Source organism: Crotalus tigris, unplaced genomic scaffold (assembly GCF_016545835.1).
Source record: "Crotalus tigris isolate CLP2741 ecotype Arizona unplaced genomic scaffold, ASM1654583v1 scf7180000017741.1442986301:2390832, whole genome shotgun sequence".
NCBI lineage: Eukaryota > Metazoa > Chordata > Lepidosauria > Squamata > Viperidae > Crotalus > Crotalus tigris.
Genome location: NW_024096608.1, coordinates 549,919 through 577,911, shown reverse-complemented (window position 1 = coordinate 577,911; position 27,993 = coordinate 549,919). Strand labels below are relative to the sequence as shown.

At 52.0% G+C, this 27,993-nt stretch overlaps 1 protein-coding gene across 2 annotated transcripts; it reads left to right on the top strand.

The window, feature by feature from the left end:
• The first annotated feature begins 31 nt into the window (after positions 1 to 31).
• On the top strand, positions 32 to 27,993 carry ALDH1A2 (aldehyde dehydrogenase 1 family member A2). 2 transcript variants are annotated; one of them, XM_039339994.1, is made up of 13 exons: positions 32 to 583; positions 14,292 to 14,396; positions 14,677 to 14,817; positions 16,275 to 16,404; positions 19,452 to 19,513; positions 20,511 to 20,639; positions 20,736 to 20,849; positions 25,326 to 25,428; positions 26,062 to 26,246; positions 26,413 to 26,577; positions 27,136 to 27,293; positions 27,374 to 27,448; positions 27,824 to 27,993. In XM_039339994.1, exons 1-13 carry the CDS (start codon positions 467 to 469, stop codon positions 27,894 to 27,896), a joined length of 1,557 nt encoding a protein of 518 aa, XP_039195928.1. In that variant the 5' UTR covers positions 32 to 466; the 3' UTR covers positions 27,897 to 27,993. The 2 variants fall into 2 exon arrangements, with proteins under 2 accessions (XP_039195928.1, XP_039195929.1); XM_039339995.1 differs by lacking the exon at positions 32 to 583 and adding an exon at positions 13,470 to 13,546.

Genomic DNA, 27,993 nt, shown 5'->3' with positions numbered 1-27,993 from the left:
CCATCAGGAGCCCCCGTTGCACCTTCCTCGCTCTCCCCTTCCTCCCATACGGGCATCCGAGGAAGCCCTGGAGAAGAGAGGGACGCTGCCTGGACGACTGCCAGCCGGGAGGAAGACCTGTTGCCTTTTGAGCGCCCTCCAAGGCCGGGGTGGGTGGGGAGCAGAGGGACTCGTGTAAACGGAGAGCCTCCGTTCTAGGTAGGACGGTCCGGCCTCTTTGGCCCTGCCCTCGGGGCCTATATAAGAAGCGGCTGCCTTAACACCTGCCTAGAGGAGAGCGGCCACATCTTCAGCACTCGTCTTGGGGGACGGGGAATAACGTAGATCAACTCTCTCTGTCTCTCTGCCTCGCTCTCTCGCTGTCTCTCTGTCTCTCTCTCCTCCCCCCCCCCCGTCATCATCATCTTCAGCCAGATAACGGGGACAGAACTGGAAAGAGCTGGAAGAGACAGAGGTGGGAGACGCGATGACTTCAAGCAAAATTGAGATGCCTGCTGGAATGAAGGCGGATCCGGCGGCTCTGATGGCTTCTCTGCACTTGCTGCCCTCGCCCACCCTCAACCTGGAAATTAAGTACACCAAAGTAAGTGGCCTTTTTTACTTCTTTCCGGGAAACCTTTTGGCTGCTGGCAAATCGGAGCAGCCTTCAGAGGGATCTTCTCCGCTGCAGTTCCCACCAGAGCTTCTTTGGAGTCCGTGCGCGAGTAGTTGATGCGATGCTGAATCAGAGAGGGAGACCCACACCATAATTTGAAGTCACCCAGCCTTCCTTTTAACTTACTGCATCAGATTTTTCTGTTTCCAAGATTTTCTTTCTTTCTTTCTAAATGTCAGTTGTTCCAGATGAGTCTTAGAGGAACTTACTAGTTCCTTTGTCCAAACCCAGTTCTTTCCAAATAAAGCTGCAAATGTTTTCTCTTGTTTTCTGTTTAAACCGGTCATTGGACCCCTTGGGCTTTTCCTTTAGCATTCCTGTAGGAGATGCAATCCAGTCAAGTCTGGCAAATTTGGAAGAAGTCCTCCTTCGCTGAGCTCCTTCTTAAGAAAATATAATGCAGAGACTGATCAGGGAAATGCTCTTTTTTTTTTTTTTTTTTTTTGCTTTTCATCACTTTCAAGGTTCATCCTGAGGTCCAAAGTCTTTGTTTTATGTATTTATGTATACATGAGGCAGACTTGGAATTTTTCAAAGGTTCAGATAATTTACCCCGAATTGAAGTTCGATTGGCGGGTTGAAGTTTGCAATTTTCTGGCTGTGAATTCCTGTTTATATTACTTGATGATGTTGGGCATGATCTTCTGGAAAGACTCCTGGCACGGATTTCAAGCTGATTTCAATTGGGTGAAATTTTGCAAGAGATGATCCCACTAGATCAGTGGTTCTCAACCTGTGGGTCGGGACCCCAATGACCATTTCATGGGGGTCGCCAAACAAGGCTGTCTGCCATTTTTTCCCCCTTTTCTTTGGCCACGCCCCTGGCACCCGGTGATGTATAAGTGGTTGGGGGTCACCACAACACGGGGAACTGTATTATGGGGTTGCGGCATTAGAAAGGTTGAGAACCACTGCACTAGATCATAGCCTAAGATCAAAGTTTCCTTGTTCTCTAATCCTGAAATGCTTTAAAAGGCAATTCAATGCTTCAGACTTGGAAAAAATAATCACAGTTGAAGTTAAAAGAGTTAAAAATAAGATGGTTATATATGGGGTGTTTTTATTCCTATTTGCTGAAAATATCATTTTACTTTCAAATTGAATTTCTACATTTATTTATTCATTTCCCACTTCTTTTCAAAATTAAGGAATAGCTAGGCTAAGCAGATTTAAAAGTCTTTTTGTAGCCCTGCAGATCGTTTTGATCAATTATCCACATTCATGTTAAAAATAGATCCTTCAGTTAGTTTGCAGTAATTTTTTTAACACCCGTTGTAAATCACCGACCAGATTCCAGAGAAGGGATGCATTGACCTCAGTGAGAGGTGTGTTTTAGGTAGATTGTGGCCGCAGTGAACTTTGCCAAAGCAGCTTGTAAGTCCTCTGGACATCACTGTGGTGTGGGGCTGTGGATACACTTTCCTCTGGATGTCTACCACGTTTGCTTAATTCTTTTGTCTGAAATGGTATAGGTTTCCTGCTTGAGCAGGGGCAACCCCCTGCTAGAAGACCTCCAAGGTCCCTTCCTACTTTGTTATTCTTTCTATTTAACTGTTCATTTTAACTGGGGGGACCAACATTAGTGCTCCCCTTCTTTTTTCATCACTGACTCCTCAGCTGCAGCTCAGAATCTCTCCATGTGTCTTGAAGCATCTCTTGAGGTCCCACCTTCTTCTGGTATCTTTCCTCCTATAGATGTCTACAGAGGGGCAAGGTGGTTGCCCTGGCATCCGGACAGCAAAAGGGAGGTAGGGCTGCTGGTCCAGCCTTGCAGAGTGCCAGGCAGTCTTTCTGGGGGGAGAGCTCTGGCCTTGGTCCTCCACTTGAGAACTGAGGTTTCCAGCTGCTTGTTTTATGTAGGAGGAAGAAAAGGTTTTCTGCTAATTCCTCTTCTGGGCCGGGGCGTCCTCCTCCGTGGGTTGTTGGTTGTGACAGATGGGGTGCCTGGCATTATAACTTAGCACATTTGGAGGGGCCGGGAGCTCCTGCCAGTGAGGCTATGTGAAGCCAGATGGGCAAGCCTCCTGCGTGGTAGAACCGGAAGAGGCAAAATTGCCACCCAGGTCTGTTTTAAGGGGACCTTGATTCTGGAGACTTAAAAATGGGGGTTGAGTTGGTGCTGAGCCTCCAGAGGAGGAAGGTGGCCCAGGAGGAAGATCAAGCAAGGGGCAGAGGATGGTCAGGTGGGAATCAAACTCTTTTCTTCCTGGGTGCTGCAGAGGCTTCACTCTCACAGATTCTCAGATTTTGCTTTGCAGAGCTCCATTTTTGGTGATGATAAGCGGAACAGTCCTCTTCCAAACATCCCAGGGAGAATCTGGGAAGGCATTTACAAAACAAAAGTGGGAAAGGATGAAAAAAGTGATTTACTCCTTGATTCCCCTCCCCCTCCCTGGGTGTTTTTCTTGGGGTCCCCGCTTCTCTCCCCCACATCGACCTTCTCTTGGCTTCGCCTCCCTGGGCTGGCCTGACAAGTGATTTATAGCTAATTAGAGCCTCTAATCGGGTGTCCTGGCTCTCTGGCCAGACTTTCATCCAGGCACAGATCACCTTTCTCACTTTTTGGAAAGAAAAACAGTGAGGCAGAAAAGAGCCGACTGGCTTCCTTCATGCAGTGGGCTCACTTGTCAGTCTGAAAGGACAACTTTTCTAAACAATCCTGTTCAGAAGCAGAGTTGGGAAGAGCTGCTTCTATCCTGGGTATCTCAAAAATGTTCCTTTTGTGTGTGTGTGTGTGTGTGTGTGTGTGTGTGTGTGTGTGTGTGTGTGTGTGTGTTGTTTCTCCTGCTGCTTATTTACCACTGTAGAAGAAGGTAGGGAATCAGCGTGAGGCTCTGCACTCTCCTAGCCCCGGAGTTTGCACATCAGTCGGGAGACCTTCAGAGGGACTCCCACCTTGTGCAGGACACCTACTAGGGAAAACGAGGGTCTCATTTGGAGCTTCCAGGGCACCTGAATCTTTTGTCCAGGGGCACCCCCCCTCGGATGCTCCCCTCCCGCCCTTTGGGGCAGCAGCATTTGTTTCTCCATTTGTTCACCACACGCTCATCTATGGGGCGGGAGGTGGGGAGAAGATTCAGGAAATATTTTGCTACCTCTAGAAATGATTTACATCGCCTAGAAGTCTGTGTGAAATAAATCCAGCCTGCCAAAATGCACATTAAAGGAAAGTGGCCCACCAGTCTCAGCACATCAGCCGTGGGGCAGCCGCTTAGCCGGGAGAGGCTGCCCAAAGATGCGGCCACTTCTTGGTTGCAGCTCTGTGGCTCCTTCTGGGCTCTTGCCAGCCCAAACCTGGGGCAGGCAGATTAATTAGGGGTCAATCCGTCAGATGGAGAAAGGCAGCCATTTGAGGCTGGGGTGGCTCAGGATGGGGGAGAGGGGCATGGATTGCATGCCTCCCTTTTCAGATGCACTTTGTGGCCCTGGACCCTGTTTCCTTCGGTGCTCTTGGGTATTGCTCAGGGGAGAAGGCTGCATCTGGACTATTTGCAAATGAATTCCAAGGATTTTGCTTGGCAATGCTTCCCGGGAAGTATGTTTCAGGATATGCGTGCTCTTCTTTGCAGGAAGTGGGGAGGCATAAACTATTCGGAGCAAAGCCCCTCTTCACAGCCCAGGACTCCTGGAGTGGCAGGCAGGAGTCCTGGAGCCACCCAGCAGATTGCAAGTGAGCCTTGAGGGTGGCGCCAAGGCCTCTCCGTGGCATCAAAAGCCATTCCTACCCGAGCCGTGGCTCTTTCTCGGGGTGGGGGAGGCTATGCCTGCAGCCCCAGCCAGTTTGGCTGAGATGCTGCTCTTTTCTGCCCTGGAGCTCTAGCTTCCGGGCTCTGCCAGCGGCTCCCTTGGGGTGGGGTCCTCACAGGCATGAGGGCCCAACTAGCCCTTGATCCAAGTGGTCCTCAGGAGGGGAGGGGGTGTACTGGGCTGTCCCTCTAAAAGGTATTTTGGCTTCCTTTGAATCTCACCTGGATTGCCAGCTGGGCTGCTCCCATTTCCCAGCCCGAGGGCATTTTTCACATCAATGCTGCTCCAAAGATGAGCCTCCCTCGGGGGTCCCAGACACGGGATGGCTGTGGCAAGAGGCTGCCTCTTGTGGACTTTGGGGGTGGGGAGAAAGGCCAGAGGGATGAGCACAGGCAGGAAGTGCTAAAAAAGAGAAAATCCTGCTCCCTTAGCTCCAAATTGAAATGGTGGGGGCAGTTAGCCTAAAAATATAACCATTTTGTCCAGCTTTGATGTGAAGGCAGGACACATGGTTGCACCCCTTTCCCATGTTGAATCTGGGGAGCCACCCAGCCCTCCTATTCCTCCCACCCCCAGTGTAGCTGCTGGGACAGGCTTGGATAAACAGCCCCGCAATGGAAGACAAAGTGTGTTATGAACGGTGAGACAGCCCTGTTGATCTTCGCCTGGCTCTGTGCTCAGGATGAAGAAGTGCCAAGACAAGTGGACCAGGGGCTGCAGCACAGCCAGTCCCCCCAACTCAGCTATATAAACCCAGTTAATCACTTTCTGGAGATCTGCTGGGAAGAGTAAGCACAAGCTGGTGGTCAGAGTGGGTGGTTTGCAGCAGGCAGAAGTGGGGGGGGGGCGTTTGACCTGTTTGCTCTCACACTTCAGAAGAGGCAGAGTGGCAAAGTCAGGATGGTACACATGTCAAAAAAAGTCAACATGACAGCCACACCGTAGGACTGAAAACCCAACTGCTTTGCTTCAGTTGTGCTGCTGCAGCAACTATTTCGACTTGTTTTACCCTTCAGACTGTCCTGATGATGCTACCTGGCCTGCATGGGCTGAGGATGATGGTTTATTGTAGTCTCCTGCTTGCTGGCATGCCATGAAGGGCTGCAATGACAGGCTCATCATCCTTAGTCCCAGGCTAGGAGTCCATCTCTTATTGGTTTTGGTTTGTTGAATTAATGTCATTTTTCAATGATTTTAGTTTGTGGTTTTATCTTTTTCTATGGATTTCTTTGGTTTTGTAAAACATCCAGAGTCTATTGAAGCTGGGTTGGGCAGCTATAATAAATGAAATTAATTAATTAATTAAATGATGTGATTAATAGTCCTTGGACCTAAGCTGTATCATTCCAACTCCATTATTAAAAGGCACAATGGCTTCCTTGCTCTTCTTTCTCTGAGCAACTCACCCAGACGATTAATTCCAATCCATGACTTTTCCCCTAATGGCCACCTGGCACGGCAGGCTGCTAGAATTGACAGGGCTCTGGGAGGGCATCCAGACCAGCCCCACTCGTTGCAACCACAACCCCCCTGACAAGCGAGTCCACGTTGTGCAGGCCGAGAGCAGGACCAGCTGGACTTCACCCCAGCTGGGCTCCCTGCCCAGCAGAGGTCAGGAAGGGAGATCTGTCCCCATCTGATTCAACAGCCATTTTCTCTTCCCCTGCAAGAAAGGACGACATCTCTAGCCCTGGCTGGACCCTCCTCCCCATGCTCCCCAGCCACATCGGCCAGGGAGGCCCATGAGTGGGACAGCCACGTCAGGCTCTGTTTGTGCTGGCTGAGCACCAAAGCCAGTCCGTGGTTTTGCCTTTGTTCTAAGGATGGCTGGGGGCATCCTGGGGACCTCGCTCCCCCCACCGCCTCCAGCTTGTTCCTTATGTTCGGAGGTGGAGAGGCTTCTTGGGGGAGGCTCAGGGAGACTTCTGCTTTCATGCTGGCTCTATGGACTCCAATTTCCAAACTTCATGCAGGGAGTTTCAAATTTTGCTTCCTTTTTAAATTAAATCCACGCTCCTGCATTGCGGCGTGGCACTCCAGAAGCAGTAAGTCAGGCCGGCTGTCCCCCCTCCCCCGCAGCCTGCAAGAAGAAAGCCAAAATTTTAACACATTGCCATTCTGTGAAGCAAAAACTGTAATTGCTGGAATTGTCTGTCTTTGACCAATATCTTTCCTGGTCCAGGAGGTCTGTTTATTCTACAAAGAATAAAAGACAGCGATAATTAAAAAGCAGATTTTGCTCTTGGTCCTCCCTTTCCAATTTCCTTAGGAGCCTCCAAGTGGGGCTGGCCCCTTCTGCCCGGTAGCCCCCTTCAGCAGGCAAAGAAAGGGAGGAGGCAGCCAGGTGGAAATTGTAGTAAATAACCCAGCAGTAATTGCGCAGGTGGGAGCTGAGGGGGAAGGGGCAGAAGCCAAAGACAAGCAGGCCGGGTCAGCCTGCTCTGGCCTGGGCACATCGAGAGACAAGCCGATGTCTGGAAGAGGCAGACCCTTTGCAGCAGAGGCCCCCTCCTGGCTGGCCCGGCTGCCAAGAGGGCCCCTCTTCTGCTCCCGAGACTCCTACGCGCTTAGACAGTTGTGCTGACAGAAGGAGTGGAATTCTATCCCCCCCCCCATAGTTTATAGCCGGGAGTAGCGGGACACATCTTCTCTATCCAACCGCTGGGATGGGGGAGACGCCTCCCCCTTTTTTCCTGGTCTGAAATAATCCAGATCTCTCCAATTGACTGTTCAAGCATCTCTTGTTGGTTTAATAGGTCTTTGCTCTTCTTTTTTGTTCCCCTGAAGCAAAGGGTGAGACAATCTCCGTGAAAAGGGTCTGAGCAGGGACGAGGCTACAATAAGGGATCCTTAATATCTTTGCAGAATGGCAAAGGTAGGACAAGGCTTGGAAACAGAAACATTGCCTGCAGCTGGAAGCTAAATTTGGGGTGGAGGGGAGGCAGATTTTGAAAATGGACATCGCAAGTGCCCTTGGCCTAGGCTACCTCTTGGTTGGCCTCAGAGATCTCCCTCCCGCCCATCTTCCATCTTGCACACTCTTTGACGGCCATTTTTACAGTCAGCCTTGGGGGCTTCCATGGATGTTGCCAATTTGTTGAATTCTTTCCATATTATTTCTAATATCAAGTTTCTGCTGGATTGTTACATTGAGGACCCCTCTGGAGGTCCTTTGCACAAAATCTGCTGGGTTTTGAGGGAGCCCAGAAACGCAGACCTCTCACCCTTTCGGGGGGTGAAGGGGGTGTAGCCTGCAAGGCCAGGGGTTTTTTGATGGAATTGGCTCCCCCAGAGATCGAGCCCCTCCGCCCTCGAAGGCCTTCTGGAGGTTCTTAAAAAGGAACTATTTTCCAGGCAGCTTCCCTGTCATCTTTATTTTTAGTGTTCTGCTGAGAATGGTTGTTAAATTCATTTTTGTAGTTTAGTTTTTATTTTCTTATCATTCAATCTTATGAGGTAAGTTTTCATTTTTCTTTTATATTCCTTGCACACTGCTGAGAGCCATGAAATTGTGACAAGATGTACATTTAATAAATAACTAAGCAGCAAAGTTGGAAGAAAGTGTCAAAATGAAACAGACCCCATTAAGGGACGCTGCGCGAATGGTTGGATAACATGGTGGGATTTATCGCCCCAATATGCCTAAGACACACATCCTGGTTCTCCCTGCAAGAAAAGAGCCCGACTTGGGTTAGCACAGCACCCAGTGCACTTCCCTCCATCACCCAATCTGACGTCTCTGATGGCACCAGCCTGGGGAACTTTTCCAGCTGCAGGAAAGCAGAAAAGGCTTTGAACCACTAGATGAATGTTGGATTAATGTTAGCTTGTTATGGTCTGTCTCTGTCTGTGAAGCATTGCTAGCTCCCTGGGTCCCTGCCAGAATCAAGAAAATGCCTGTGGTGGGCAGAAGAGAGCGGAGGGCACCACTGGCCCCAGGTTCATGGCTGAAAGAGCCACACGGGACACCCTGCTGGCAATTCATGTTTCTTAGGCTGCCCCGACTCTGACATTTGGGAAAAAGGAGGTTAGATGCCCATTCAATACCCACATGGAAGAAAGGGCCACCACCAGTATTAATCACAGCCAGCCTCATGTAATGATGATTTGTGGAATAAGCCAGAATTGCCCTAGGAAATACACAACAGCCAGGTTCCCATGTTGCATTAAGCCAAAGTCAAACAGACCAAGTGATGACTTGGGGGAGGTGCTCTGAGTCCAACACCAAATGCCCCCGGACACTGCTGGCCAGGATCATGAGAGGCTGGGGGCACTTGTGCGGAGTGCTTGTGACTTCCTGGAAGCCTGGGGGGGGGACAAAATCTGGAGGAGGGGATGACCCTTTGGTTTCTGCAGCAGGGGGTGGATCACCTTTTGGAACCAGGCACTTGGCTGGATCCGGGAGTCTCCCCTGCAACCCCTTCTTTGAACTGCCACCCTTGGCTGAGCCTCCACATCAGGACAGAGCCGCAGCAGCGGCCCGCCGAGAGGGAAACCAAAAGGCTATCCCTTTGCCTTGCTCCTGCTGTGCAGCTGCAGGCCTCCCTCCTTCTCCCCTCCTCCCCCCTCACTTGGTGGAGGCTGCCTGCACAGTGCTGGGCTGAGTGAGCGGCCGGGAGGTTCTGCACCAGCACCAGGTGCTGTTCACGAGGAAAGTAGGGCAGCAGCTGCAAAGGGGAGGGCCAGAAGCTGCGGAATGGGCCAAAGGCCTGCCTGGCTCACCCCACCTTCCTCAAGGGGACAGAATGTCTGGTTCCAGCCACTGAGGTCCATGGATAAAGCCAGCACACTGGACCTCTGCCCGCTCTTGTGGACTTGGGCATCCTTGGGACTCCTAATGCCAGCCAGGGTGGATGGATACCCCAAGGATAAGAGGGGAGGACCTGCTTTTCAGGGCTTTGGCACATTGCTAAAGAGTCACCCTGGGAAACTGGCTCCTCTGCAGGCTCAGAATGGCCTAAATCCAGGCACGAGATGATCCCAGAGACATTGCAGCAGGCAAGGAGGGATTTGGGGATATGCTGGGAGGGGGAGGGGAAAGAGACCCTCCCTTCACACGGCCCCCAGAATTGCTCAGTCTAAAGGGATTGCAGGGGACCAGAGCTGAGGCCTCAAGGTAGCGCAAGCCTAGGAAGTCCCACCTGGGCTGATCCAAAGCTGCCCGCCCTCTGAGCTCCCTGCAACTGCAATGGAGGGAGCCCTTTGAACATGTCTAGCACGCTGTCAGCCGGGCCAAGCTCTCTGCAGGAACTGCCCATTAATTAGCAAATGCCCGGAAGATGCTTTTGCCTATAAGACAAACTCTTGGGGTGGGGGCTAACTGACGCCATGGGTGCAAGCTTCACTTGTGCAATCCCTTGGTCAGTGCACTGCAGAGGGGGAGCGCTTGGCTGGGAAGGTCACTTGGGCCAGTGAATTCTTCCTTAAGCCCCCCAGATAGGCTCAGCTTGGAAAAGCGTGAGAGAGGTGGGCTGGCAGGGGAGGGGCTGCATTGGGCCCTCAAAAGCCGCCTGGCCAGCCTGGCCATTCTGTGGTCACGGGGCTCTGTGCTTCATCTCTGACCTATCAGACCTGGAGTTCTTCACTTCAAAACTGAACCTTGCTGAGCTGAGATCAAACAGGCCAAGGTGGATGCTCAGCCGATGATTTATCATGCAAAGGGGCTGGGAAGGACAAAGCCAGCGGCATTCCAGCCGTTTCTCATCTGCGTAGAGAAGGCAGCTCCCAAGCCGAGCGGAATTGGGGGCTTTTCCCCCCCCTCTTTTTCCCATGGCCTTTCTTTGTTTTGCTTTTTAAGAGATAAATATTGAGAGAGATCTTGTCCGTCCTAAAAGGATGAGGTGTTCTGTAGTAAAGAACAGCATTTTCAGAAGCTGATTATTAACAGGAAGGCTAGAATTACTCTCTTCACCTAAAACAACACAGAGAGGCATAATTCAACTCTGTATTACTGAAAAGGGGCCCAATCCACCAGGAAACACTCCCAGCAGGACCTGGTTGGTGTCAAGCTGCTCCCTGCAAGCAGCCATTGAGTCCTAGGAGTTGAACTGAGATCCGTTTGGTCGGCAATGGCCGGTGGATCAGGCCCTGTTCTCCCTACTTTTTTGAGGACGGATTCTTTCTCTGCCTCCCTAAAGTGGGGTTCATGAATTGGGAGTGATGTGGACCTCATCCCAAAGGGGAGGTTCCCTCCTCCTCTCAGCGCTCCATCTAGTTCTCCTGCTCACGCCGCTGCTCCCCCAATCCCTCCTCTGCCCGCCAGCCAGCCTCTCTGCCTCCCCTTCAGTCCTGAGGCTCTGCTCAAAGTGGTCCCCAGTTTTCAGGCCGGAGTTACGTCTTTGCAGTGGTGGCTCCTCTCCTGGGGCATCTGTGTTTGCCATCTTGCAGCAGAAAGGACCACAGACCCGGCTGCCACAGACTGCCTGGCACCCCACTAGCTTATGTGATTTGCTATTCAGTGTCTCCTGTGAGCCTCCCCCCCAATTGGATACCTGAAATCAGCCACTGGTGAGGGAGGAACATGCAAACAGAGCAAAACTGTTAGGTTCAGCCTCTCTGGCTCTCAGGGCCCTCTTGGCAGAGAACAGTGGAGGCCGGTTGCCCCGTCTGGGGCCTAGAGAGACAGAGAGACCCACATGGCATCTTTTTTGTGTCTTGTCTCCATGATGCTCTTCCTATGGAAGAGGACTTATCTAGGCAGGCCACTCTCTTAAAGGGTTAAGCAATTTCAGACAAGGGTCCCTGGACCCCACCACCTATAGAAGGGCAAAAACCAGGAAAGGACTGACCTTCACAGGAGAAGGTGGAGGAGTACTTGGAGGGGGGGTGTCACATCTCCCCATGTTTAGCTGAGCCCAGGATCTTCAAGTCTCCTCTGCATGGATGTGGTCCCGTGTGGATCAGGGCAGCCACCAGGCCAAAAACAAATGAATTCTCAGAAATTCAGATGCATCGAGGCTCAACCTTTGGAACAGCACCAGGGTTAGGGAAACATTTGTCCAGAATAAGAAGAGGAAGGGTTGAGCACATCCAGAAACACAGGTGCTGGCCCAGCATCAGCGGGATTATGAAATACCTACCAAGGGAAATGCAAGCTGCCACATTTTTTGCGTGTTTTCAAAATTGTCCAAAAAAAGTACCGTTATGTACTCAGCTCTTCAGCCACAGGATGGTCGCTTGGGGCCAAACAGCTGTGACTCCTCCAGAAACGTCTCTGGCATTTGACACCCCCCCCCCTTGCTCCAGTTTTACAGGTTTGGCCTCAAAACCTCTCAGAGGATCAATCATCATATGAAAAACAATCACTTTGATGGAACTGAAACTGTAACCAGCTACTAAATCAGTGCAAGTAGGACCTTCCGATTCATCCACAAATCTGCTTCTCCCCTATGGGGAAGCCTATTTTTAAATGGATACTGAAATCCCTTTCCTGTACAGAAGGGGGGAAATCCTCCTGGAATGTCAAAAAGCACAAGAACGTGGCTCACTAAAACTGGGGAAAAGCAAGGCCTGAGGAAGCACATTCAGGCTCTGGCTGGACACGGGCGGCTGGTAACACCTATCCCAGCGGTACGGAGAGGATTGCGTATCACACGCAGCAGCACAGGAGAATCTCCCAGCAAAGGAAATGAGAGCCTCCAGTTTGCCAGGCTGGACAGCGAGTGTGAATTCGGGGAGCCAAATGGGGGGCAATCTCTGTCTCCCTTTGCAAAGTTCTCCCTTTGAGAGAAAAGGCTGGTCTGTCAGGTGAGCGCCAGAAGAATCAGATGGTCTCTCTGGCCACAAAGAGAAGCCATTACAAGGTGATGCTCTTTACTGGTTTGTCAAAAGGCAGCTGTGAAAAAAGATACCCTGTCTGGAAGATGTTTTTGCATTTGAAATTATTCCACTTGCTTCTTGAAAATTTCTCTACCCTTAAAACTAGCCACAATTCCATTGATCTGCAGCTAAGAGAGGGGCAGGGGGGACAGACTTGGGGTACCAAGAGCTCTTTGCACCCACACTTTCTAGGATGAACCCCCCCCCCGCCTGACTGAGCCAGCCTGCCCCCACAGTCAGAACTCCGACCACATTGGATGACCACATCGATGGCTAACTACTCCCCTTCCCCCTGATTTCTCACCCCAAGAGCAATAACTCTGGGCTCAAATCAAAACACGTCTTAGCAACTCTTGGGAAACCTGGTTAATCAGTTACCATCCATATATTCACCCACACGCACTGTGGCTTAAGGCTGAATTAAGCTGTAAAAATCCCCCAGCTGATTTATGGCTGCAGCTAGCCTTAATTAACCCTGATTCCAGGGCAATTGTGCCGGCTGGAGAGCTTTCCCACTTGAGAAGGAACAATGCCCCCTCTGGGCGGTGCCAATCTGGGCATGATTTACAAAGGGGCCCTTTCTCCCTGGGGCTATCCCTTTCTCCCTCTGGGCTTGGGGAAGGGCTGTATATAATTCACTGATAGCAACATTTGCTGTCAAATAGCCGCCTTGATTTAACGTTGCCCACTACAATGGTCGCAATAAATAAGAACAAAACAAGCGAGTGGGATGAAAACCCCATTTGAGGCTTCGCAGGGATCCCTGTTCGCACAATGTGTCATTCTTGTCCGAGCCGGTGGCATTTTTACGAACTGGCCCTAATGAAAGTCAGATCAAATGTGCAGCTCTCAGCATTTAATCAACGTCCACTGGAAGTTCTTAAAAGTCCTGGCAAAGCCTCATTTATCGTTGAAGACTCTGCCTCTGGGCGGGAAAGGGCTTGTGGCATGGCACTACCTGACACCAAATGCCTAAACTCCCCAAAAGTGAGTTATTTCAGCATGAGATCAGGCTTGTAAAGCCGCCAGCTGCTGAATTTCAGGACTTGAAACCTTTCCAGGAAGTTGGTGGAGGTACTTTATATGGAGGAGAGAGTAAATATTCCTCCTTTACAGCCAAATTGAAGGCAGTCCGTTTACAGAAATGATCTGGCAAAGCCTGAGTTTTGTTTATAGAACAACGTGGGACAGGAAGAAGTGAATGTTAACCATTAACAGTAGCAACTCCTCCACTGCCTCTTCCTGCATTGGGAGACTCAAGGCCCTGACCGAGCCGTTTCCATGTGACGCCCGAGAGGGCACCCCTGCAATGTTCAGCCGCCTCGGGTGGGGAAGGTTCCTGGGGGGCTTTCAGCCTGCTTGTTGCCAGTTGCTTTTGAGGGCATCACCCCAAGAAAAAGGGAATCCATTTGGGGGGTTCGGAGAGCGGATGGGGAGGGGATTGAAGGAAGGGCCCTGATTTTGCCAAAACCAGAGGAATTCCCCCTCCTCTAAGGCAGGACATGGCCAGGGGTGTCTTTGTCAGTTGCACACAACCAACAACAAGGCGGGCAGGAAGCGTCCTTCAGGCAGTCTCTGTCCAGGCTCCCAGAAGGGAACCCTGAAACCAGGGAAAGCAGCCTAGGGAGAATTTCCCAACCTGGTGACCCTCGTGCTAGTGCAGTGGTTCTCAACTGTGGGTCGGGACTCCATTTGGGGTCGAACGACCATTTCACGGGGGTCACCAAACAAGGCTGTCCGCCATTTTTTCCCCTTTTCTTTAGCCACGCCCCTGGCACCCGGTGATGTATAAGTGGTTGGGGGTCACCACAACATGGGGAACTATATTATGGGGTCGTGGCATTAGAAAAGTTGAGAACCACTGTGCTAGTGGAACTATGGTTCCCATGACCCCTGGAGGAATGCTGGGAATGGTAGTCCTGAAAGGACTCAGGTGCAGGAAGAAGGCCTCTCTAGGAGGGAAAGGAGGAGGCTTTCTAACACCCCAAAAGTGCCAGAAGAGGGAAGATGAAGGGGAACCTCTGCATTTTAGCCAAAACCAAAAAGGCTCATTTTTTTCTTGTCATTTCAGATCTTTATCAATAACGAGTGGCAAAACTCTGAGAGTGGGAAAATATTCCCTGTATTTAATCCTGCAACAGGAGAACAGATCTGTGATGTGCAAGAAGCTGACAAGGTAAAGATAAGTGGCATTTCTAGCCTGCCCTTGCATCTCCCTGCAATGGTCCTGTAAGGAAAGTCAGCTTGAGAGAAAAAAGGCCTGATGCAAATGGCCCGGCCGGCTCCATGGTCAGGGAAGGTCTGGCATCCAGGTCCCCCCAGCCCCCCAATGAGGTTGCAGGAACTGCAGGGTGCTGCTTTCTGGGATGGAGGGGGAGGTTCCAGTTGCCAAGCGAGGGGGTGGCTCTTGGGGTACCCTGAGCGCCGCTGGCCCTCATGCTTCTCCCATTTCGCAGGTTGATACAGACAAAGCGGTGCAGGCTGCTCGGCTGGCCTTTTCCTTGGGCTCAGTATGGCGGAGGATGGATGCCTCTGAGCGAGGACACCTCTTGGAAAAGCTGGCCGATCTGGTGGAGAGAGACCGGGCCCTCCTCGCCGTAAGTCAAGCGGGTGGGACGCTGCGGGAGGAGGCCAAGCACTGCCCAGGTTAACTGCCTTTCTAACGTCTACTTGAGCCATTGTAAGTTCTTGGGAGAGCGCTGAGAGTAGCCTTTGAGTTCCAGGGCAAATTCGACCAATAATGGTGCAAAAGCTATCCTGGTCAACCCTGGGCAGATCTGGGCTTCCCCCACCCAGGGTGCCCAAGAGGCACTGAGCTGCAGGCCCACTGTGGTGGAGCACGTGGTGAGCCCCGACACGGTGGCATGGCTAATGTTATTTTCCACATGTCAGGCGCTTTGAACTAAGCCGGCAAACATCTTAATTCCAGCTTTGTCAACACTTAAATCATCTTACCACCGGCATACGCTGTAAAATCACCACAGGGAGAAGGGAGGGGCTCAGCAAATCAGCTGGCCGTCTGCCAGTGGCTGGATTTGTGGTTCCTGAGCCAAACCTTTGTTGAATTTGTCCACCATAGACATGGCTGCCAGCCCCACTGGCAGAAGAAATGAAGGTGCAGCAGCCCTCCTGTGCTTCAACTGGATTTATGGCTCTCACCCAGCGGCTTCCACGGATGCATTTGGGGCCTCTTAAAAGTGATTTAAGCCATTGCAGCAAACATTTTATGGGGCTCCTTAAGAGGAATATGGAAATATCCCCTCAACAAGAGCCTGCGGCTTCTTTTAATTGGTTTGGAGCCTCTGTGGGGAAGGGCATGGGAGCTATCTTGACTGCCAGAGGAGCCTCAGGCAGCAGCTAAGACAGGCATTCTTGAGCATCCGCTCAGCTCTCCCTGGAGGACCGTCCAGCTCTTCTTTAGGCAGCTGTTTGGTCCCAGCATTGAGAGAGCTGGAGGACATTTTGCCTTGTGCTGGGGCCAAAAGGTTGATCTGAATGACCTGGACAGGGCAGCCCCCGAGGAGGGCCAGATGGCATCTCCTGACCTTGGGGGACTTGGGCCAGGGTGCTTTTGTGGGCCCCCACCCTGCCTTTCAGAGGGACGTGACAGAAAACTGCTGCCAGAATTGCTTTGATGTATCCTGTGAAAAAGGACAGTGCTCTCCTCCAGCACAGAACTAGGTGGAGTGCAAGGCACAGTGGAGGTGTCCTGAGCAGCCCCCTTAGCAATGTCTCAGGATTTTGACCTTGCAAGGGAGGCACTCCAGATGAATCACACTGGGATCCCACCAAAGCTCAGCTGGCCTTGACCTGAATTGCGCCTTTTTAGCCCTCGGTCGGCTTTCTGCTCTTAGGTGGCTCAGCAGTCTGCTCTGTGCCACCTCTCTAAATGTGGACTAGACACATGAGTGCATACTGGCTTGGCCACAGCATTGGCAGCTCAATGTGTCCAGAACCACTCTGTTGCAGCCCTCCCCATTGGACATTCCTTACAGCTAGTTCTATTACCAAGTCGAAAACTAAGCCTTGATTCTTGCTCCTCTTTGTCTCCCAGACCATGGAGTCGCTGAACAGTGGGAAGCCATTCCTCCAGGCCTTCTACGTTGACCTTCACGGCGTGATCAAGACCTTGCGGTATTTCGCCGGTTGGGCAGACAAGATTCATGGGTTGACCATCCCAGTGGGTACGTTAGAATCTGCCCTGCATTCGTTCTGTGGCATATGTATCTCCAGCGCCAGGCTGGGGCACTTGCATGGAGTTGCTGTGTTCTGAGCCCCACCCCCAATTCTTTTCCTCCACTGTACCCGGAGGTCCATTTTCCCTTAAACTCAGGCCTGGGTCATTAGCACCTTTGCCATCTCAAGATCCAGCACCATCTCCAGCTGGAGACCGGTCACCTGTGAGGGGGCGCAGGGCAGTCCTCCGCGAAAGGGGCCAAGCTTGGCCTTCCATGCCCCTAGTCTTCCCGCAGACCCATCATTCTCTGGGGCAGAGTGTGCTTGTCAGACTCAGTTTAGCACCCTGGCTGATTCCCCCCCCCCCAGCCATGACCACCTTCCCCTGAGCCGAGAAAGATGCTGGATATACAGCCAGATGAGAACCACAAACGGCCTGATGCTTTCCTGCCCCAGTTTAAAGCAGGATTCTTTTAATTGCCAGGTAGTTTCAGTGGTTTTATGGAAACAGTAAAACTTTCAGCATTGCCTGCTCAGTTTCCGCCCATAAGGGCAATTCCCAGCTGCAGAAAGATCAACGTTTGGGCAAAGTGGTCTGTTTTTGTCAAGCATTGTTACTCGGCCTCATTGACACCCATTTTATAGTGCACATCAGGTGGGCAGGCAAGGTACGGAGAAGACAGCCGACTTTAATCTCCCTCCTCCCCATAAACCTTTCTGCACAAGGGAAGTCTAATAAAGTGGTCCATCAAACTGCAGATCCTGAGGGTGAGAAAAAGGTGCTTCCAAAGACCACCTCGAGCTTTGGAAGTCCTGGCAGGTTGAGCCAGGTCAGAGGATCCAGCCTTGCCTGGTCCCAAGCCGCAATTTAGTTCATCATCTGCACCCTCATCTCAGATCAGGAACAGCCGTAAAGTGGGGTCCAGCCTGGTGAAATTGGGCAGCAAACTGACTGATCAAGCCCCAAAGTCCGGGGGCCCTTAAGGGAAGGCCTGAGTGCCCGAATGCCCACTCCCATGGCAGATTTCTAGGTGGGGTCATGGGGCTTCTCCATCTTTAGCTTGGCAGGGAACCGGCTCTCCATTCCTAGCAGCTTCCGTGGGGTGTTTCTTGCTGGAAGGAGCACCGCAAGAGGCTTCGGTCCATTCAGGGCATGAGGAATATTCACTCTCTTGGGATTACATTTTAATGTCTCTGGAAATCTGAGACTGAAATTTGCCATCTGCCTCTTGCCTCAGTCCAAGCCCAATTGCTCCATGTCTCTGAATCGCTTCAGAGTCACCCGGCTAGCCATGGCACAGAGGGGGAAATGGTTCCTCCGGAGCTGTGTCTTTGGCTCGGGGTCCAGAAAGGGTCTTTGGCTTCCCAAATGGGGTTGGTCTGAAAATGATCAACTTCCAAACATCCCTTGAGGATGAGGCAGCTCCTCTCTAAGAAACAGCTGGCTGCAGCTGTGCTGCCTGGTATGATCTACCCAGAGCTGACGCCCTCCAGATGGTTCTGGCTGCTGACTGGCCTACCCAACAGGAGGACGGGAAGGGGGGGGGTTCCATCTCCTTTTATCTCCTCTGGGTCTTTTCCTAATTAGCCTCCCCAGTCCTCCCCCCTCACTCCATGGGGTGGAAGCTTCCCTTATCTGCTCTGGCTGGCTTCCTTTCTCCACTCCCTTTTTGCTGATAACTGGCCGGTCTTTATGTGGCTCCTTGGAATGCCTTGAAAACATCACTGCTCACCAAAGTGGATCCCAGCTGGCTGGGCAGACCCTCTTCCCTCCATCTCCATCCCCAAATTGTTCAGCGCAAAGAAGTGGGGAAGTACAGCAAGGCAAAAAAGAGCCTGTGGCTGATCTGAGTCAGGCTGGAAACAAGGCTGGACCTCAGATGCCGTTGGAAGTCCCAGGTTTTCCATGATCAAAGGCTGGCAGGGTCCTTCTCAGCTCCTCTCTGGAGAAATGTCCCACATCCCATAGAAGCCCTCCCATCTTGCCTGAAATCCTGGCAGGCCGGCCATTCACGAGTTCCTGTCCTGGCCTCACCTTTCTCTCCCCTTCCATTCTCTGGGGTGAGCCATGTGGCCTCCCTTGCTCCCCCTTTCTACTTCATGCAAGGAGGGACCCCAGTTCTTCCTTTGGAAGGAATTAAGAAGCAGAAAAGCTGCCCCTCCATAGAGCAGGAGAGCAGCCCCATAATGCACTGCCCTCCAGTTGTAGTTGTGGGCTAGGACCCCCAGCCAGGAGCAGTGGGCTAAATCATTCACATCTCTGTTTAGAAAGTGGGAATTAAATTATGGGGAGGCTAACAGAAACAATAGCGTTCTCCTCTCAAAACCCCACAGCTCAAGATCAGTGATGGGGTGGGGGGAGAAGATGCAGGGCTGAACAGGCACCATCAGCTCTATTCCGCAAAGCAGTATTGATTGATGGCATTCAGTGAAACAAGACAAGGGGGGTTCATTTCCAGGGCACCTTTTGAACAGGGGTGGCCCCCAGTGTACCCTGAATCCCCCGGATTGACGGCAGCCTTCTGCGAGACAAACAATGTCCAGCACCACCAGGCCTCTCTGACCAGGTCCTGCTTGGCCGGCCTTTGAGCAAAGACAGGCCTGGTGGCGCTTGGTCGAATCAACCCTTCCAAACAGCCTTCCCAGACAGGGATAGGATTGGGCCCATTCCAAACAGAATAGCCAGGAAGTCCACAGGATGAGGCAGCAGGTTGGGGGCTTTGGCTGGCCCCTCCTGAAGGCAGAGAGTCCCTGGCGGACGGGCCCCTGACCAGGTGGTGGACTCTGGGCACAGGAGCAGAGGGAGCCCCTGAAAGGCAGAAATGGTCAGGGGAGCAGGGGAGGCCTTGTTTGGGCCAGAGGATGGGCTTTGTGGCTGGCCATGTGATGCTCCCCAGAGAACCTGGCACCATCTTTCTTTTTTGTCGCACACTTGCACGCACAAGTGCGCAGGCGTGCACACGCGTGCACACACACACACAGAGTGTGCTGCTCTTCTCCCTCTGGCTGCTCCTCTCAGGGTGCTCGTGAGACTAAACAGGTCCCTCTCTTCCAGACGGAGATTATTTCACCTTTACGAGGCATGAGCCCATCGGCGTGTGTGGACAGATCATCCCGGTGAGTCTCTCCAATACATCTTGTATTTATTTTCATTGGAATCGGCTCCCTTGAAGGGAGCTTCAGCCCGGGTGTGTTTCTCATTAGGGGTGACCAGGCCAGGGGAGAGGCAGGGAAAACACACTGCGGGAGGATCTGTAGCCATCAGTCGCCCTTCCATTGCTTATTTGCACATCTTAATAGAGTTTTAGAGCAGCATTATTAGGGGAGCCTCCAGCCTCAGAATTCCCAGGACCAGAGCCAAACAATCCAGCAGCCTTTGGTGGCTGTTGGCCAAGAAAGGCAGGGAGGTGGAAGGAAGGAAGGAAGGAAATAGGATGCCTTATGGAAGCATTTTACCTTTTGTCTTCAATAGCTCCAAAATATTGGGGCACCCAGCAGGGAGGCCTTATGCCTTCTTTCCTGAGACACCCCAAGGCAACTAGGCCAGTCTTCCCAGGGGGCCAGGAGGATCTGTTGAGCAGTGCAGCTGAAGGGCCTCCCTTTCCCTGGGCCAGCAGAGGACAGCCGGCCTCTTCCTCCCCTTTGGGGACCAAGCAGAAGCACAGCACCACAGCTTTGTGTTTTTGGCAGGAAGAGTGTCAAAAAGTCCGACAAAGGAGCAGGGGCTCCAAAGGGGCATTAAGGGGCCCTCTGTGCCAGTCTCCCTCACTTGTGTGGCATCTGCTGTCCCCCTCCCCATTTTATGCAGGAGCTGGCAACAAAGGGCTTCTTCTGGGAAAAGGCATTCCATGTGTCCACATCACTCTGCTCATGTCATGCTCAGGCTGAGCCACAGCGCAGAGTCAGTTGAGGGCTATGGGGCAATCAGTGGGGCAGGATCACAGACTTGATTTGTATGCTCCCTGTCAACCGGGACCATATAAAAGGAGAGAGAATTTTGCTGCAAGAATAAGGATGGAGCTAATCCGTCCAGTCAACCAATTCAGACACCTTTTTTTTCCGGGCTAAAATGATGTGCTGACTAACTCACAATAAAAGCATTTTGCTTGCACAGTGGAACTTTCCCCTCCTGATGTTTGCATGGAAGATTGCACCGGCCCTTTGCTGTGGCAACACCGTGGTCCTCAAGCCGGCCGAGCAAACCCCGCTCACCGCCCTCCACCTGGGCGCCCTCATCAAGGAGGTAAGGAGCCCCTGACACACGTGTGGCCATGAGCCCCTGCTGCCGCCAGCTTTTCCTCAGCCATGCTCTCTCTCTCCCCTCCCCTTCCCTTGACAGGCGGGGTTTCCTCCAGGTGTGGTCAACATTTTGCCTGGATTTGGACCCACTGTGGGGGCAGCAATTGCTTCGCACACAGGGATTGATAAAATCGCCTTCACAGGTTCCACAGAGGTAAGATTGGGTGCTGGGGGGGGGGGAGAAGAGAGCATCACCCCATCCTTTACATTGGCATTCAGAAACCGAAGCATTTAGGAATCCCCTATACCAAGAAGAAACTGGATGCCGGATGAGGTCGGGGCCAGTACTCTGCCGCCTTTCCAGTAATGGCAACTCCTCTTCCCATCGTTTCTCAAACCTCGTGTGTAATCCCTTCCCCCCTGCTCCAGGGCTATGTGTCCCACCTCAGCCCACCCTCAGGGCACCTCCCAGGCTGTGAGGGAGGGACTTCCCCCTTCCCTTCGGGCTCTCTTGAGTTTGGGGGAGCCGACTATGCCCAAGTCAGGTGTCCTGGTGGATTTGTTGAATGGCTTTGGCCTGTGTTTGGTTAAGGAGACTCTCGCACTGGCTGCTGCTGACTTACTATGGGAAGGAAACACAGAAGGCTTCGGTTTCAGAACTGCCGATTGCAGCCAAAATAAATGTTCCCTGTCATTTCAGAGGGCTTTCATTTTTAATAGGTGTTTAAAATTAAAATGCCTGGGCTTTTGCCCTAATTCGGTATTTGCCTTGAAAAGCTGGTAACAGGAAGTGAAAAGCATTGCAGGATGAAAAAAAATCTAAAGCAGGAGCAGCTGGAATATTTTAATCTAACTTGAGTGTAAACTGCTTCATGTTGGTTTTGATTTCCTGTCCCGTGGAATTCTTGGAGCAGCAAGAGATGTCTTGAGATAGGTTCTTTGGCCTGCTGGGCCCGAGAAGCCCCCTTGCTCTTGGTCTGCTCCTGGGTGCCCAGCAGCTGCCAGTTTCGGCCAGAGCAGCAGCTGATCAGCCAGCAGACTGAGAGCTTTTGGCTCAGGCCAGCCAATGTCTCAAAAGAGGCAAGGTTTACAGTCCTGCGGTGGGGCTTGGATCCATCCTGGAGAAGGCTGGTGGGGAAGAGGAAGTGTTCTGAAGCAAGTTTTCCACCCCTCTGCAGCCCCTTCCCCTCTTTCTTTAACTCATCCATAGCAAAAGAAGTTCTTAATGCAGTGCTTAACCGTGAACCCCTTTGCCACCAAAGCTCTTTCCCCAGAATTCTTTGACTGCATATTAATAGCTACACAGTCAGCACAGCTTCTGGAAATGGCGGCTGCATTTATTCTTCAACTCTTAGTTGTGCTCTGGACCTCTGAATGCTGTTCAGAAAAAAATGCCACCAAATTCATGAGGGTTTCTGGTGGAAAAAATAGGATCTCTGCCAAAGCTGGTAACTCAGAGGCATTCAGCAGTTAAGGTACCACTGAGTGTAATACTGAGCAAATGCTCAGCCAGGGACGGACATAGGTTTGACTCGGCCTTTTTGGCATTTTCTGGTTCCCAGGCACTATTTCTCTTCCTCCTGCCTGGGCACTGGAATGGATGCTCTCCCTGGGACCCTTTGATGTGCCTCCTTGGAGCCCCCACCCCTGTGCAGGGCTCACCTCCTGCAGGTGGAGGGCTGGCAGCCCAGGAGCCTCTCACCACCAGGGATCGTCTTCCCCAAACTCTCTGGTCATGGGTCACTTCCCCATGCAGTCCCCATGGCAGGCTTTTCATCTATGGCTCATTAGAGATGGTGCTGCAAAGGAAGCCCAGCGCTGCCCTTGTTTTTCCCAAAGTTGTGCTTGACCCTCGGGCAGCAGAAGTGGGGAAATGAGCAAAACAGTCCTCCCTTGAGGCCCATCCTTTCCCCAGAGGGATGGTTACTGCCAGCTTCCCCTTTACCTTCTGTGCCTGGCTTCTTCTGCAAAGCAGCACTTGGAGAAGCTGGGCATGGGGGAGTCAGGAAGGTCCTGCTTCTCTCTTCCCTTTCCACCAGTGCAGGCCCCCCTGCCAGCCCCTCTGAGGGCGGCTCTTTGTCGTTCAGTTGCTTGGCACCGTTGCCATTTCAGAGTTGCGCCTTCCTTTCCCCGGGCCATCAATGGAATCTGGCTGACCATTTGGGGGTTACCACACGGGCCATTGTGGTGCCAGAGAGGAACCCTTCAGGCTGAAAGATTGGGGGCCAGGCTGGGGCTGTGGACCAAGCAGGTCTGTCCCAAGTCAGCCTTGCTCTGCATGCCCTATATTGGCTGGGGAGGCAAGCAGGTGATGTTGCACCTGTGGGTCATTTCCATGCGCCCCCCCGGACTGGAGTGCCTTCTGCTTCCTTTCCACTGCTGAACCAAAAAGTGTGTGTGTGTGGGGGTGTTCACTGCCGAGGAGGCACCCTTTTGTATTAAGTTGGGAAAATGCGGGGTTGCTGAACAAAGAGGTGAAGCGTCAGGAGTGAAGACCTTCCATTAAATCTGTGGAACAACAGAAAGAAGACATGGATGAGCAGAGATTGGGGAGAAATGCTTCTACTCCGCACTTCCTAAACCAAGTTACAAACTGAAATGCAATTAACTCTCCAAAATTAGGAGGACTTGCAGAGTATCTCTTATGCCTGACATTTGGTAGCCATATTCCCAGTTGGGCCTTTTTAAAATTCTTTGCCTGGGAATTTCCCGGGGCCCCTCACATAGCAGCTCGTGGAAACTGAAGGCTGGATTACTCGATTAGCCTGACCTGAACTGATCCCTTCGGCAAGTCTTGGGGGGGGGGGGGGAAGGCCAGCAACATACTGAGATTTACTCAGGAAGGCAGGTTTGGGTGTCACTGTTGGGAGCTGGAAAGCAATAATTCATCATAGATTGCCACATTCTGTTGGCTTCTCTTCGCACAGCTTTGTAAATCTCCAATGCTTAGCTGGAGTTTCTGTCCCAAAGCCATTGCATTGTTGTTTCCCTCTCAAAGGAGGATTTATGTTTCCTCACCCCCATTCTGTCTCCTGTGGACAGAAACTCTAGAATCATCTCAGAACAATTGAAGTTTGATCCAAGTTTACTTTCCCTCCGCAATCAGATGCAGCTTGTGTGCAGAAATGAATGGTGGGGTTTGGGTGGTGCAGCAGGGACACACCCCAGTGAGCTGGACTCATTCTATTTTGCAAACTTGTGTTTCTTTTTAATGGTTTTGGTGCAAAGTCCAAGATATTTAGCCAGGTCCCTCGACAACTTCAATCAAAGGCCTGGGAAAGAGTGTGCCTGCCTGCCTTATGCGGGTGTTTTCTTTATGCAGTGAAGAGCTGAACAAAGCTTGAGTTCGTCATTAGTCAACAAGATACGGGGCAGGACCATCAAAGCAAACTACGGGAGAGGCCAATATTGGTTCACGCCAAGCAAATGTTTGGAGCGAACAGCTGCCTTAACGCTGATAATCGCTGCCCTTCTCAGCCGGCGTCTCCTGTCCCTTTGCCAGAGCCTGGCCAGCCGGCCACCTCCGAGAGGAGCAGCAGGCCTGGGCCTGCACCTTTCCCAGGGCGTCTTATCCTCGGGACTGAGATACCCAGAGCCAGGGGGAAATCTTTCTGCAGGGCTTCTGGACTTCTTTTCAGACCTTCTACCCAAATGTGGCAGTGATCTCCATCTCAGTGGCAACCCTGAATGGGGCCTCCTTGAGAGGCTAGGCAGTTGTCCCCAGCCACGGGCACCCAAAAGCTAGTTGGTGGATGATGTCAGGGAAGCAGGTTTGTTGGAGCCAAAGGAAGCCATTTTGCCCAGAGGGTCTCCTTCTCAAGTTTCACCAGATAAGTACAGAACCTCCCCTGGGGAGCAGCTCATTTGACTTTTTCACCTTGGCACTGAAATGTCTTGGTCAAGCCTTCTGCCCTCCTTGGCTACAGCCCAATTCTGTGTGTATGGTGGGCAGAGACCTCTTCCTGGGCTTTGTGGTAGCCGGTCTGGCAGGGTGAGCTTGGCTGGGCCCAGAGCTGTGCACCAACAGCTGACCGGTTCAGGGAGCAGATTTCTATGTTGGCCCGAGGGGGGGGTGTTTGCACAGCAAATGGCCCCCTCCTAGAGGCTTGCATAACCATGGCGTGTTCCGCAAGGCTCCAGGGAGGTCTCCAGTACCTGCAAGGGGCTCCTTTGCCTGGGTTACATTCCTCCCTTTTAATATAAGTATTTTCCATTCAGCCATAAACCACATCTCCAAAGCAGCTTACCGCAAATTTAAAACAGAGTTTTTAACAAATCACAAAGAAAGCAATTCAAAACAAACTGGATCAAAGAACAACATGAATGAATGAGGGTAGAGAACAAATAGGATTTTGACACCCTTTCCCTCCCACTGAAATTGCATAAATTTATTGGGCTGTTATTTGGTAATTCTGAAGTCAGAGAAACCTCGTTATGCGTGAATCAAACAAATGCAAAACCTCCTCTAAAACAAGTCGAAGGGGGTTAAGAGAGCCGAGTGCTGTGGCCGCTCTCTGAGTAAAAGCTCAGCTTTACCTGAGAAGAACCGGCTCGTCTTCCCCAGACTGGTCTGCCTCCCAAGCACTTCTGAAGGGAAGCAGGTCCGCTCGGCCGCGGCTTCTGGCCCACCCAAAGCAGGCTTAGTGGAGGGGCTGAACTTTGCTAGGCTCCCCCTTCTTTTTCCATTCAGGTTGGAAAGCTAGTTCAAGAAGCAGCCGGCAGGAGCAACTTGAAGCGGGTGACGCTGGAACTCGGGGGGAAGAGCCCCAACATTATCTTTGCGGACGCAGATTGTAAGTTGGCCCCTTAGCAGGTCACCACTCTTCTCTGAACAACTCTCCCCCTCTTTCTAGAAGAGAGAAGACTAAGGAGAAGTAATATTTTGAATAAAGAGAAAAGAGATAAGACAAAGGCCAAAGTGCATAAAAAAGAGAAATAAAATATGATTTTTGATTTTCTTTTATAGCACTTGTAAGTGTAAATTAGCCTATTACTCTACGACCACAGCACGGCTTACATTTTTTATAATCTATTTTTTCTAATCATCAAAATCCTCCCTCAAAAGAAAGGAGGGGTTCATTCAGGGGTCCAAGTTGGACCCCAACAGACAAAAGAGGCAAAAGGCTGCAGCTACTGTGTTTGCATTTGAACCCAGGACCCATTCTGCCTTGTTTCAGATTTTATCCAGCCCGGATTGTGCAAGCAAAACCATGAATTAGTCCATTGTGGGCAGAGCTGGTGTCTCCTAGCTCTGCTCAGATTCTGGAAATCATCTTGAACTCTGCCCTATTTAAAGGGAACCCCCCCCCTCCAGCCACGGGATGGGTGCCTTGGGATGCCCTGGTCTTTTACCCCCCCCATCCCAGCAGCCCCCTCGGAGGGCCAGGCCGGCTGTGCTGGCTGATGGAACCGCTCTGCTCTTGCAGTGGAGCATGCGGTGGAGCAGGCCCACCAGGGGGTCTTTTTCAACCAAGGCCAGTGCTGCACGGCTGGCTCCCGCATCTATGTGGAGGAGACCATCTACGAGGAGTTTGTCCGGAGGAGCGTGGAACGGGCCAAGAGGAGAGTTGTGGGCAGCCCCCTTGACCCCACCACCGAGCAAGGACCACAGGTTGGTGGATGGAGGGTGGGCCACTTGTGTCTGGAGCCTAAGCCTGAGCAAAGGGCAGGGACAGACTCACCGTGGCAGGGTGGATGTGGCTGTGGAGCAGAAGGGAAAGCATCGCTGGGTCCAGGACCAGCGGTGCCAAGGAGCCTCCCCCCCCAATTCTCTTGAGATCGACAAGAAGCAGTACAACAAGGTCCTGGAGCTGATCCAGAGTGGTGTGGCTGAAGGGGCCAGGCTGGAGTGTGGGGGCAAAGGATTTGGGCGCAAGGGCTTCTTCATCGAACCCACCGTTTTCTCCAACGTGACTGATGATATGCGTATCGCCAGGGAAGAGGTACCCAGCTAATCCCCCCAAAACAGGCTCCACTCTCCCCCTCCTCTGCTATGATTTCAGTCCCTTCGGTCGGGCTCAGCCAGACCCCAAAGTCCAGCTGAGCTGATGGGCTCTACGGCTCTACTTGGATGTTGAGCTCGATCCAACATCTCCACAGTTTTCTGGAAGAGCCACCAATAAGTCCATCCTCAGGGATACCTGAGTCCCTCTTCAATTGGCCAGAGGCCTTTCTCTGGTCTGGTCTGAGAAGTTTTCACCAGGGGCTTCTCAGCCGTGCAGCTGGGGTCTCCTGGGGGGGTTGCATGTCTGCCCTGAGATCTTGGTGCTCCCCATGGGGAAAAGTTTCTGGGGCACACCCTTTTCTGCCATTCCCATTGTTTGTTTGTTTTCCATTGGCCCAGGCCTAAAGCTTGGTGAACTTCTTTTGTGCAATTAATTGTGTGTCTACAAAGCCATCCGTTTCCCTGTCCTGCTGGATCCTCATCCGGGGGCAGCATACAAATCCTTGTGGACTTGTTCCCATCAATGACTTTGTCCTCCTTCTACCCCCCCCCAAAGATATTTGGGCCTGTGCAAGAAATCCTGCGGTTCAAAACCATGGAGGAAGTGATCGAGAGAGCCAACAATTCCGACTTCGGGCTGGTGGCCGCTGTCTTCACCAGCGACATCAACAAGGCGCTGACTGTCTCCTCTGCCATGCAGGCAGGAACCGTCTGGTGAGGTTCATAGCACAGCTGGGCAATGGTTCCGGGTGAAGTGGGCGCTGTCCTCATGCCATGCTCCCTCTTTTGTCCAGGGTCAACTGCTATAATGCCTTAAATGCCCAGAGTCCTTTCGGAGGTTTCAAGATGTCCGGCAACGGAAGAGAAATGTAAGCAAGGTTGTTCTGGATGGGGACTTGCCTTGCAGGTTCTGGGGGGAAGGTCTGGAGGGTCCCAGAGGCTCCCAATTCAGAGGAATTTTGGGGGTAGGAGAACAGGTCCCTCTTTGGGGTGAACCCACCAGGATTTCCTTTTGTCCTGGAACCACACAGCTGGACAAGAGTGGCCTGCCTTCTCTCGCCTTCTTTTGGGGAGTGAGGCTGCAGTCGGCCCTTCAGTCTGAACTGTCCACGTCCCACACGTGCCTTCTTGAGCCGGTCCTCCTCCTGCCCACATGGGGACTGGCCCCGTCGGTGGCCCAGGCTGAGTGCTGGTTGGGGGCACCTGGGCCCGGCCTTGACTCCTTGTCTTCCTTTTGTGGCCAGGGGAGAATGCGGCTTGCGAGAATACTCCGAAATAAAGACGGTGACCATAAAGATTCCTCAGAAGAACTCCTAAGAGGAGGGGGCTCCACAGCACCAGACGCGCCTCTATCTTTCTCTAGAGGGACTGAGCACTCAGGAATTTTTAAAAAGTGACACTATTTGTTTTTTTT

What these genes read in the sequence shown, in the direction of transcription:
- ALDH1A2 (XM_039339994.1), top strand. Translation starts at nt 467, where the DNA reads ATGACTTCAAGCAAAATTGAGATGCCTGCTGGAATGAAGGCGGATCCG. An exon ending in TATCTTTGCGGACGCAGATT is followed by an intron (nt 25,429 to 26,061) that starts GTAAGTTGGCCC and finishes CTGCTCTTGCAG; the next exon opens with TGGAGCATGCGGTGGAGCAG. An exon ending in ATGCAGGCAGGAACCGTCTG is followed by an intron (nt 27,294 to 27,373) that starts GTGAGGTTCATA and finishes TCTTTTGTCCAG; the next exon opens with GGTCAACTGCTATAATGCCT.